A 12905-nucleotide genomic window follows, 5' to 3' on the forward strand; every position below is an offset into this window, starting at 1 on the left:
CACCCAGTGCCTGAGGGACGTAATGTAAAGCTCATTAACTCCTTAGGTCTACTTTAGTAGGAAAACTGCCAATTAGATTCAGCCTGTATTTTCCAGAATTCTTCTAGAGCAAAAAATGAATTGCTCTCTGAGAGAATAAAGAAGAATAAAATAACCTTGGCGTGATGGAAAGTTTCTTGAGGTAAAATCAGACTTATTAACTTGATTGTAATGGTATATTATCAATATAACGATCCCAAGAAAGATGCAAATAGAGCAAGATATAGAAAGCTCAGTTCAGTTTATGGTTTCCAGCAGTTTAGAACGTCTCACTTTGCCTAAATGGGGAAAAATATTGCTCACGGCAAGCAAAGAGCATGCCAGGCAGCTGTTTTTTTCTGACTTTACATAATATGTAACACTTTATCAGATAGATAATGTTTTGTGTCTAAAATGCAAATATGTTACTCTGTTATCCATGGTATAATTATAGTACTGATTTTGTAGTTTGGTTGTATTTAATCTTAAAAATTATATTCCACTCTCCAAAAAAAGCCACAGTGCTAACCTCAGTAATAAACCTCAGTACATTTCAGTTTTCACCGCAGTCAGACAACACCCCTCAGTTCTCTTCAATGCAGTTTTTCCTAATGCATGAGGGTTAAAAAAGATTATTCTTCATCGTGGTCTTCTGTGAATGCACACGAAAGGGTTAAATCAGCGCCAGCGATGATCCTTTCGGAATGTTCTAGAGCTAAAAGAAACAACATTGTAGATTAGGCATACTGCGCATGCTCCTCCCACCCAGCCTTAGTTCCATTTCTCCGCCGTGCGAAGTGGTTCCTTTCGGCTAGAGCTCCTGCTTCTTTATCTGGTTTTCGGCTAAATTTGGTTTTTTTTTCTGACTCGGACTGCCTAGACCACCCTTAAATCTCCTATCCTGACACGGACTGGCTTTTCGGACTTTGCAATTCGGATTCCCCTTGTTTTGGTGAAGCGGGTAGTTTTCCCGCCTAAACCAACGGTCTCCGGGCGGCCGGATTTTTCCCTGTTTGCGGCTTATGTCCCCGTCCGGTCCGTTCAGCCGCTGTGTGACCTGCGATCGGAAGCTGCCCTTTCAGGACAGGCACGATAAGTGCCTTTTTTGCCTGGGGGAGGCACATTCCCCGCAAGATTGTAGGCACTGTAGGGCTTTTACTAAACCTGCCCTGCGTGCGCGCCAGCAGCGTTTGAAATACCACCTTTGGAACGCCACGCTGGCTGCTTCAAAACCTTCATCTATGGAGCTTCCTGCCTCGGCGGCTATCCCCTCTACCTCCTCTAGCCTTGTCCAGCCACCTTGTCCCAAGGCTCAGAGCAAAATTACGGACAAACCTAAGAAGGCTGCAAAGAAGTCATCTGCGGCAAAGGTTCCACTGGCGAAGCCTGCAAAACAGCAAAAGAAAAAGCCGGTCAAAGACATCGGGACAACAGAGCAGCTACTTTCTGCTTCTGCTTCCCTCCCTTCTCCGATTCTGGAGGAGTTCCCAAGAGACGGAGAGTCCCTGTCGGAGGTACCGCTTTCGCTACCTCCCAGACAGGCTGAGCCAGTGATTCTTCCTCGGGTTCTATCCCCGACACCGAACCAGCTTGCCAGTGCCACTGCAAGCTTGGTATCTCCGCCTCACAGCCCTGTGTCTACCGGGCAGGCGTCCTTGGCTCATTCCTCCTCATCGGCGTCGAGACATTCTTCGCCCCCGAGGAAACGGCTGCGCAAGACGAAGCATGTTTCTAAACACCGACGTCGATCGCCCGATCGGCGTTCTCGGCGCCATCACAGATCTTCCTCGGAGGACTCCTCGTCATCGTATTCGCCCCCAAGGAAGCATCGACGTCGACATCGGAGGCGTTATACACCTACATCGTCCTCGACGTCACAAGAGAGGCATCGACGTCGAAGGAAGGAAAGATACATTTATGCCTCCTCTTCCTCTTCGTCGCCGCGTCGTCGTCGACGCCGACATCGTGTCGACGTCGATCCCACACTTCCACCTCGTGGGCAACCGAAGGATGCTTCTGCTCCTATTTCTTCTGCTCCTTCATCCATAATCCCGCAACGACCGGATGAAGAACCGACGAAGCCCCACAGGGTACCACGCAAGGGAAGACATTCACCCTCCTCTCAGGACGTTTCCTCCTTTTCGGTCAGTTGTTCTGAATCAGAAGGCGAACCCCAACAGGATGATCAAGGGGACTTGCCACTTGCTGAAATTGTGGGCTCAGATACGGGTGACCCACATGCCTCCTCGCCATCGGAGGATTTTTCTTCGTATTCCCAGATGCTCACCAGGCTCGCTAAGGTTCTTAAGCTTCAAGTTGATGTACCAACTATAGCTGAGGAGGACTTAATATTTGGAGACATCAACAGTGAGAGGTCTCCTCCGCCTACGTTGTCTTACCTGTCTGCGTTGGCTGCTATGATTAAGGAGTTCTGGGAACAACCGTCGAACACTCCTTCTTTATCTCGTCGCACTGAAAATCTTTACCGAATATCTGGAGAAGATGCCAGATTTCTTCTTAAGCACCCGATTCCCAATTCGTTAATAGTGGAGACTAGTTGTACCCGACCAACAGGGAGGTCACATGTCACTCCCACTAACAAGGAGGGAAAGAAACTTGAGGTGCTGGGTAGAAAAATTTATTCTCTAATCTCCTTTATTTTGAGAGTGGCCAACTATCAGACTGCTCTGGGGGCGTATCAGAAGCAGCTCTGGCTTAAAATCTTACCAGGCTTGCGGATGGTACCTGAGGACACTAAACAGGACTTCCTTAACACCTACGAAGAGGCTCAAACAGTTTCCAAGCATCTTCGCATAGCCACAAAACATTCTGTTGAAGCTTCAGCTAGGATCCTTATGTCCGCCGTCACTCTGCGGCGACATGCTTGGCTTAGAGAGGCCAACATACTGGACGACGTCAAGGCGAAGGTGGAAAATCTCCCCTTCGACGCTTCTGGCCTTTTTAACGAAAAGACCGATTTGTATCTCGAAGAGTTACACAAGGCCAAGAAGACTGCTAGGTCGTACTATATACAACCACAGCCTAGATATACGAGATACAACTGGAAGAAGCCCTACAATCAGTTTTCCCAAGGCTCTCAATACAAACAGTTTAGGCCGCATTCTCAAGCAAGGTCAGCCAACCCTGCTTCATCCTCACATACTTACCGTCCGCAGCATTCCCAGCGCCGTCAAGGTGTCAAGCCGCCTGCCAAAAAAGCAAAACAGTATCTTTGACCCAGTTGCCTTCGTTCCAACGCAACACACTACAAGACTTTCTCCTTATTTCCAAAACTGGTCAATTATTACAAGAGACTCTTGGGTGCTAAATATCATCCAGTTCGGTTATCTTCTGGAGTTTACAAGTTCACCTCCGCTGGGGCAGGTACGGTCTACATCATCAGATCCGGTTCTAGAAAAAGAAGTTCTTTCTCTGCTAAAGAAAAATGCTATTCAGGTAGTTCCCAACATTCACATAAAAGACGGCTTTTATTCAAGGTATTTTGCCGTCCCCAAGAGAGACGAAGGCGTCAGACCTATTTTGGACTTAAGACTTCTAAATACTTACCTCCGACCTCGAAGATTCCGCATGGTCACGTTGGAAACCATAATCCACCTGTTAAAGAAAGGAAATTGGTTTCTGGTCATAGACTTAAAGGATGCATATTTCCATATAACGATCCACCCTCACCATCGCAAATACCTCAGGTTTCTTTTTCACAACACCATTTACCAGTTTCTGGCCCTTCCCTTCGGCTTGGCCACGGCTCCCAGAACTTTCACAAAATGTATGGCGCCAGTGGCCGCCTTTTTGCGTCTCAATGGGGTCCAGGTATTCCCGTATATCGACGACTGGTTAGTAGTCTCCACCTCCAAACGTCGTGCCCTGAAAGACAAAAAATATGTCCTTCATGTTCTGCGAAGCCTAGGTCTAACAGTCAACATCAAAAAGTCTCGGCTAGTGCCATCACAGGTCATCGATTACATAGGGGCGCAGTTAAATGCCAGAGTGGGCCGCATCTTTCTGCCACCAGAGCGTATACGGAAGATCTGTCGAGCGGTACGAGAGTTTCGTCCAGGGGCATCGGTAACAGCGAAGCTTGCCCAACACCTTCTCGGTCTGATGGCCTCAACCACCCCAGGGTTGACTCACGCCAGGCTGAAACTTCGCTCTCTTCAAGCATGGTTGCTAGCCCAATTCAACCCGGAGACAGACCGTCAATCCAAACGTATCCCGGTTACCCGGGAGCTAGCTCGACAGCTCCAATGGTGGGCCTTCACACCTCACTTGACCATAGGTCGCCCATTTCGCTCCCTCCGGCTATCGGTTCAGGTGACCACAGATGCCAGCACCACTGGTTGGGGTGCACACTGCGGCCCCCACAGAATACATTCCCTGTGGACAGAGTGGGAGAAGGTTCTACACATCAACCACTTAGAAATTATGGCCATCTTCAAGGCGTTCAAGGCATTCCTGCCTTTGGTGCAGGGTCGTGGGGTCCAGGTAGTCACGGACAACACCACGGCCCTGTACTATGTGAACAAACAAGGAGGGACACATTCGCAGTCTCTGCTTCTCATCACAGTAATGTTTTGGGAATGGTGTTACCGCCATCATGTTTTTCCTGTCGCTGTGCACATTGCCACAGAGGACAACACGATAGCAGACCGTCTCAGCCGACGTACCACTCAGACACACGAGTGGCAACTAGACAGCACGACCTTCCAACGCATTTGCCAACGCTGGGGCACGCCGACCATGGATGTATTCGCCACTGTACACAACCGCAAGTGCCCTGCTTATGCATCCAGGGCGGGCAGAGGTGCGGGTTCAGCCGGGGATGCGTTCATGATCAATTGGGGCAAAGGCCTCATATACCTGTTTCCGCCCTTCCCACTCATTCAGAGGACATTGATCAAGGTCATAGACGACGCAGCGCAAGCCATTCTAATAGCGCCATTTTGGCCCCGGCAACCGTGGTTTCACACGTTACGGTCCATGTCCAGGGAGGTTCTACGTCTTCCTCTCTTCCCGGAACTACTGACGCAACACGCGGGCAAAGTGCTCCATCCCGACCTAGAAGCGCTTCACCTCCACGCGTGGAGGATATCCCGCAAATCAAAGAAGTCCTAGCGATGTCTAAGAAACCATCTACCACGAGACTGTACTCTTATAAGTGGCAAAGCTTCTTGAAATTTACGGCCTCCAGGGGATTGGTTCCGTCTCCGACGACCTTATCTACCCTGCTCCAGTTTCTTCGTTATCTCTTCGATTTTAACCTTTCCATCTCTACGTTGAAAGTATATGTAGCAGCTGTGGTCTCTTTTCAACCTTATGGTTCTTCGGCTTCACGTCTTTTTGCGCATCCAACACTAAAGGCGTTTTTGAAAGGTTTGGCTAATCTCAGGCCTCCAGTTCCTCCACCGCTTCCGCAGTGGTCTTTACAATTGGTCCTTCATGCCCTTATGCGACCTCCATTTGAACCTATGGCTCAATGTGATCTGAAGTTCTTAACACTTAAGACCCTTTTCCTTGTAGCTATCACCTCCGCCAGGCGTACCGGCGAATTGGGTGCGCTTAGGGTTGACCACCCTTTTTTGCAGTTTTTTCGTGAGAAAGTTGTTCTCCATACCGACATCTCCTTTCTGCCCAAGGTGGTGTCTGATTTTCATTTGGGCCAACCCCTTGTTCTACCGACATTGTTTCCTGATCCTTCTAACGACACAGAGCGCATGCTTCACACATTGGACGTTCGAAGGGCACTGGCTTTTTATGTATTTCGATCCAAGGAATACCGGTTATCTAATAAACTGTTTCTTTGTTACTTTGGTGTCAAGAAAGGGTTACCGGCGTCACCGTCTACCTTATCAAGATGGATTGTTGCTACCATCTCGCTAGCCTATGAACTTTTACATAAAGACCCTCCGGAAGGACTTAGAGCGCATTCCACCAGGGCGGTGGCCTCTTCTACAGCTCTTTTGCGTGGCATCGAGGTTCCAGATATTTGTAGAGCTGCCACATGGTCCAATTCTTCTACGTTTATCCAACATTACAGACTGGATGTCAGAGCTAAGAAGGAGGCTTCTTTTGGTAGAGCGGTTTTAACATCAGTCCTTCAGTGACGTCCCTCCATCCGGTGAGTCAGCTCGCTAGTCACCCTTTCGTGTGCATTCACAGAAGACCACGATGAAGAAAGTTGGGTTACTTACCTGTAACCATGGTTCTTCGAGTGGTCATTCTGTGAATCCACACGATCCCACCCGGCCTCCCCTCAATCCGTCACTGTATGTTTGTACTCTACTCTCAGCTTTCATAGCTGTTGTTAGGTGGCGGATAAATGGAACTAAGGCTGGGTGGGAGGAGCATGCGCAGTATGCCTAATCTACAATGTTGTTTCTTTTAGCTCTAGAACATTCCGAAAGGATCATCGCTGGCGCTGATTTAACCCTTTCGTGTGGATTCACAGAATGACCACTCGAAGAACCATGGTTACAGGTAAGTAACCCAACTTTCATTCACCAAGAATGAATTGATGAGCTGTTGTCCATGGGAGTTGTGATACATACTCAATATCGCAAGTCTCTTCAGTATCAACAGATATTTGATTATACCCAAGGTGTGCCTTATGCAGAGTAACTTACAAAACAGGATTTCAACCATTGAATATTTATGTATGTATTTATTTTATTGTTATGCTGTGCTTCTCCCACTAGCGGACCCAAGGCAGCTCACAATAATTAAAATCATACAATAATAAGGCAAAATGCCAAAAAAACCCTATATATTAAAAACAATAATACTTTGGTGCAGTTTGAAAACAGTTTTGAAAATATATAAAACATTTAAAAATATATAAATGTCAAACAAAAATACAGCATTCACTAGACATTTATCACTTAAAAGCCTGTCTGAAAAGAAAGGTCTTTGCCTGATGACAGAAGGACAAAAGGGAGGGGGCCAGTCTGACTCAGGCACTGCATTCTAAAGCTTGAGAGCAGCCCATCTCACATCCTCACTCATGCCCTCACCCAACAAGCTTGGGAGGGTGATGGAACTGAGAGAAGGGCCATCCTAGATGATCTTTAAAACCTAGTGGGCTCCGATGCAGTGATATGATCCTTCAAAAAGCCTGAACCAAAGTCATAGAGTTTTAGAAATAATAACCAGCACTTTGAATTGGGTCCAGAAATAGACTGGCAGTCCTGTTGCCTATAACCTATTGTGATACAGGCATGTTTACAATAAGCATATTTTTCAGATGTGTAAAAAACAGAATAAAGAAATAAAAAATAATAATTAAATTCAGAACAGATGGAATTGAGGAAAGTATTAAACTTGCTACAAGCCTTAACTACTTACTGAGGACAGTCACAGTGATACAACTAAATATATGTGACAAGAACAGGTTTAGATTGAATCTTATACAGTACTCTACTTTCTCAGGTTAACTGCCACTCTCACCTAGCTAGTGGTCAGTTATACTCCCTCTCCCTTTCTTTGTACTTAAATGACAGCTTTCCCTCTACCCCATTCTATTGTGGAGGAGAGGCCTCACTCTTGACATGTCCGTGGACCAAGCCATCAGACCTGTCAGGTTGCTTTCTTACAATGGATAAATGGAAACTCCGTGTACAAGACCATTTAAAGAAACAAAGGCCATTGTCTTTGTGCCTGCTCTACAATGCCAGAGACATTGAGCCTGCTTCGTAGAACAGGCACAAAGACAATGGCTGAAATATTGTTGCGCTGTTAGGCAAAAAGCATAAGTTGTGGAATATATTGCCATAAGTTAAGAAGCTGCACATGACTTAGCAAGCAACAGATATCTATAGGGATTTCTTAACTTTCAGCTGTTCACTTCCTTTGCTTTTTGCCTAACTGTCAAACAGGATTTCAGTCTGTGAATCACATTCAGTTAGACAAACTTATGTTTAATGTAACACTATTACAGTGAATGGTAGATAGTGTCACCCTGCCATAAAATAATTATCTTTTAAAATAAAGGGGGTTGATGCAAAGAATGCTTGCAGAAAATGAAAACTGACGTATGTTTTGTAAAGTTAAGCAATACCATAAATCAGTAAAAACCAAAGACAAACATAGCATAAGGCAGTAATGGGGACAAAGATCAATTCAGCAAAACCTCAACTTACCAGTTGAAATGCCTGCTAGAATAAAAAAAAATCTTCAGTAGGTTGTGCAAGGTTTATAAAGCAGATCTCCCAGGTTAGAAAGTTCTATAGACTAGGCAGGGTCTCAGGAAAAATACTCCCACCTCTGCTGCCACCATAGGAGACAGAGAAAGGCTTTCCCTGAAGTTCTTAAGAAACAGGTATGCTGACACTGTCCTTAAGCTTTCCTAGATTTGAACCATTTAGAGAAGTCAAATCTTGTTGTAGCGCACTGTCATGACTGAACTAAGATTACTAAGACGTAATACAGTATATGGCTTTCTTAGGAAGTCACAAAGTAGTTTAACCAAATCAAAGTTGTTCTGCTTGTGGCCAATGAAGATTCATTTAAGAGAGAAAATAAATGTGGGGCACTGTACAGCATACCACAGTAAGACGTTGTCATTTGATTGTACAGTTGTGTGTGGAAATTGAATTTTAGTGTAGTCAGTGAAAGTTACTGTACGTACTTGTTCATCCTTTTTAGCATGGAAAAACCTAGAATACTTCAAGATTGTCTCAACATTCTGAACAATGTTGATAGTTAAGAATGTTGCCTTAGTAACACTGAAAAGAATCTTGAAGCATTGTTCCATGAGCAGGCACTACAGCTGGACCTTGACCTTGGTCATGTTGCCCATTGAATTCTGTCCCGCCTGTGTTTGGAAAGCCTCTGTTATTTTGAACAACATCAGTTGGTCATTTCACACATTACATAAGCAAATGCTGATCTTCTGTCAATGTGATGCTGAACAAGAAGGTGCAACACATTATAGCTCTTGACAACTGCATCTTTATGGTGCAGGTGCCTAATAGCATGTACTTATTGCATGGTTGCTTCACTCTTCAAGTATGCTCTTTAAAAAATCTTGGAAGACACCTAAAAGTACAGTGAGAAGTTACGCTAAGTTCTTTTGAAGAGTTCTTCTTCATTTCCATTGGGATGGTATGAAGGTAAAAAAAATTGGAAGATTTTGCTTTAAGAGTGGCAGTTTTGCTAGTGATTTGATCTCTATGAAAAAAAGAAGATGAGAAAGTTGTGAAATGTATACATTATATCATATAAAACAGTTCTAAGCCAAACTCTGTTGACCACCTGAATAATCATACTGCTGTCTAATTATGCTTTGCAGCACATTAAAAGATGTACAAATGAGGTTTTCAACCCTGTCCTTCTTTCCCCTCTTGTCAGACACTACCATGGGATCTATGGACGGTAAGGTGGCTTTTTGGTTTTGCATGTTGTCATTTGCTTGCTTGTTTGTTTCTAATTTCATCAATATATGTGTTCTACAAAACAGTGTAAGGGAAGGGGCAAAATAAGAGTTCTGACTCCAAAGAGCTTGCAGTCTACATTTTTGACAATGGAGGATGATGGGAAATGATAACTTGATTATTTTGCACAAATGCAATTATGAGTATTTAGATTCTGGTTGGTTTTGTTTGGGATATATACAGATAGGTTTTCTCTGTGTGCATGCACATTTGTGTTTTAGAGCAAGAAACTTTGAAATCAACTTCATTAAAGATTTTACATATATGTGGGGGAATACTCTATAGCAGTGGTCCCCAACCTTTTTCTGTCTGCGGACCGGCTGGGGAAGGCGGGGCACCCCCTGTGTTTGCGTGCATGTGTGAATGGCAGCATGGTGCTTGTGGGGGATGCTCGCTCTCATGCACATGCATGAACTGTGCCAGCACCGTTTGTGCATGCACATGAGCACCCGCACAAGCACGATGCCGCCATTCACACATGTGCACAAGCATGCGCACAGGCGCAAACGGGTGAGTGTGTGCGGAGGGTGGGGCAGGAGGTCTGTCTTCGCAGCCCGGTCCCGCTCAGGCCACAGACTGGGGGGTGGGGACCTCTACTCTATAGAGCATGAGAAATTATTAAGGTTTTTAAAGCAGAAAACACAGAATCCATTTGTTTTGAATACCATTTCCCCATTTTGATGGTTCTGCCCTAAAGTCTTGATACTGAATGATTTTGGTGAACTTTTTATATAGAAGATCCTAAGCTCTGACCAGGAACTTTCTTGAAATGTTCACCTTCCAGTTCTACAGTACAAATACTCATAGTGTGTAATGTTGCATGGTTTCATCGTGAAGGCTTTAACTTATTTTTATATATATATATATATATATATATATATATATATATATATATATATATATATATATATATATATATATATATATATATATATATATATATATATATATATATATATATATATATATATATATATATATATATATATATATATATATATATATATATATATATATATATATATATATATATATATATATATATATATATATATATATATATATATAAGTAACACATGTAAATGCAGTAAACTAGTATAACTGATCTTAAGTTTCACTAAATTTAGTACTTCAGTGTTACTATATTCCCAGCCATTTTCTCGGTACAGTAAAATCTGGTTTTGCCTGCATATGTCCTCTGCAAAGATTGTGTCAACCAGCCACATAATAGAAACCCTGCAAAGTCTTTGATGATATATTAAGGTCTTTTCAAAATGACAGAGAAGATTAATAGACCTTGGATAATTCAAAGGCAAATGCAGTTTAGCCTGGAAAGAATTGCCTCTAGCAGAAAGAAGATCTGGCTGTGACTTGAAGGAGTAATAAAAGGTGGTGGTTCTATAGACAAAAATTAAGCCATGTATTGGCAAGTAGGAGTCAAGGTTACCCACAGTTCTTGTCTAAAAATTATGAAGGGCCAATTTGGTAGCCCAAGAAATGGAATCAGTATTCAAAGACCTGCTGAAACAGTGCCGTCTTACATCCATTCCGGAATTCCTGTAAGAACATATTTCACAGAGACTCAAAAAGAGAATTCTATTGGTGTGGGTCCAACTCCAATGGCTTGATATGGTGTTTGCCTCTCCAAAAGCTTGGATAGTAAAGCTTCCAAGGGCACTCTGTTAGGGAAAACAAACCTTGGAGCTTATGATAACACGTTACACAGAGTCTCTTATCTGGTAGCTTCAAATCCTCCCCCTAATGAGCAGAGTAAAGACATGGATGTATAAGAAAATGCATGAAGAGAGTTCTAATAATACTTATAGCATAATATATTAGACTTGATCAGACATATATACATTGCAATATATACATTGGCATAGACATCTCAGAGCAACATAATATTCACAGAAGTAATGACCACCAGATTCACAACTGAGTGGCAATGTGCTGTTCTCATCTCTTGCTTAAATAGTGAGAGCAGCCTATCACTGCAGACATAGCAGCTGAACATGGTTGACAAGCATTACCTAAGCTTGTCCCATCTGTATGCTATCAGTCATCCATTGACTTGGCATTACAGGCATGGCTTTGCATACCTAATACATCATTAAATTTAACCTCTTGTTCACTTAAAGGAACAAATCCTGACAAATTCCGGAACACAGGGACAGCAATATGACAAATATTTACCAATTATATTCAAGCTGAACAACTTCAACAGGCAGCACCTTTAAAGGGCAGTGGCAGACAACTTCAACTGGTGTAAGGCTTTATACTGGTAGAGGCAGCCAAATGGGTATTTAGATCCCAAGCCGAGTATTAAAAAACTAACACCCTGAATCAAACCCAGAAAACCACTGGCAGCAAGTGTAATTGATGCAAAATAGTTGTCATATGATCACATGGGGAGGAGGCATCTGTCAGTAATTTAGTGACTGTGCTGTGCCAGTTAAAGCTTCTATCTTCAGGGGTAACTGCAGGTTAGGTTCTTAACCTTGGGTTACTCAGGAGTTTTGGACTGCAACTCCCAGAAGCCTTCACCACCAGCTGTGCTGGCTGGGGTTTCTGGGAGTTGCAGTTCAAAAACATCCGAGTAACAAAGGTTAAGAACCACTGAGGTAAATTACAGTAGTCTGATCTCGAAGCATCTATCACATCTGCCCTTTCCAACTAGGGAGAAAGTTTGCAAATCAGAAACAGATGGTAAAACGCTAACCTGTCCATAGCAACCATCTTTTTCCCTATTGGGGTCTAATGAAACACACCATGCCCTTACCTGGTTCCCAAGGGGACTCTTTATTCCATCAACCTTTACAAAGGTGACTCCTGGATTTGTGGTTGCTGAGTGACCAACATCACTTCTGTATTATCTGGATTCAGCTTCAGTTGACTCTCAGCCACTTGACCCTTATGTGTGGACAACAATTAGGCACTGTTACAACTGCATCTGGCTGTTTGGTAAATGAGAGTTATAACTCTTGGTAACATTCAGACTCTAAATCTATGAATGATCTGTTCAAGTGTCTCATTTATTTGTTGAACACCACCTGTGCTAAAACTAAACCTGGAAGAATGCCACCAAACAGTTGCCTGGCATTGATAAGCAGCTTTCCACTATCACTTTCTGAGTGATTTTGGACAAAAAAAGGCAAAAACCATTAGATAACTTTTCCAGCAAACCCCAGATTATTCTTCAATCATTTCGATAATATATTATGATCTTCTGTATCAAAGACTGCTTGAAAGGTCTAGCAATATTAACAAGGATGACTCACTTTTGTACAAATGACAATGGACAACATCCACTAGGGTCACCAGAGCTGTCTCGGTACCACAGCCCAGGTGGAAGCAAGAGTGGAAGGGGTAAAGTGCAAATGTTTCCTCCAGGTATTTCTGGAGTTGCTCTTATACAACCTTTTCAGTAACTTTATCCAGAAA

General features: G+C 43.5%; 1 protein-coding gene across 6 annotated transcripts in view; it reads left to right on the plus strand.

Annotated features, from left to right (window-relative positions):
- AMPH (amphiphysin) overlaps positions 1-12905 on the plus strand; it is a 199937-nt gene that overhangs the window by 133644 nt on the left and 53388 nt on the right. For all 6 annotated transcript variants that reach the window (XM_073003773.2, XM_073003769.2, XM_073003771.2 and 3 more), the window contains exon 13: positions 9382-9405. In XM_073003773.2, the coding sequence (XP_072859874.2) occupies positions 9382-9405 (24 nt within the window). The remainder of the gene's footprint in view (positions 1-9381; positions 9406-12905) is intronic.

Source organism: Pogona vitticeps, chromosome 6, assembly GCF_051106095.1.
Source record: "Pogona vitticeps strain Pit_001003342236 chromosome 6, PviZW2.1, whole genome shotgun sequence".
Lineage (NCBI taxonomy): Eukaryota > Metazoa > Chordata > Lepidosauria > Squamata > Agamidae > Pogona > Pogona vitticeps.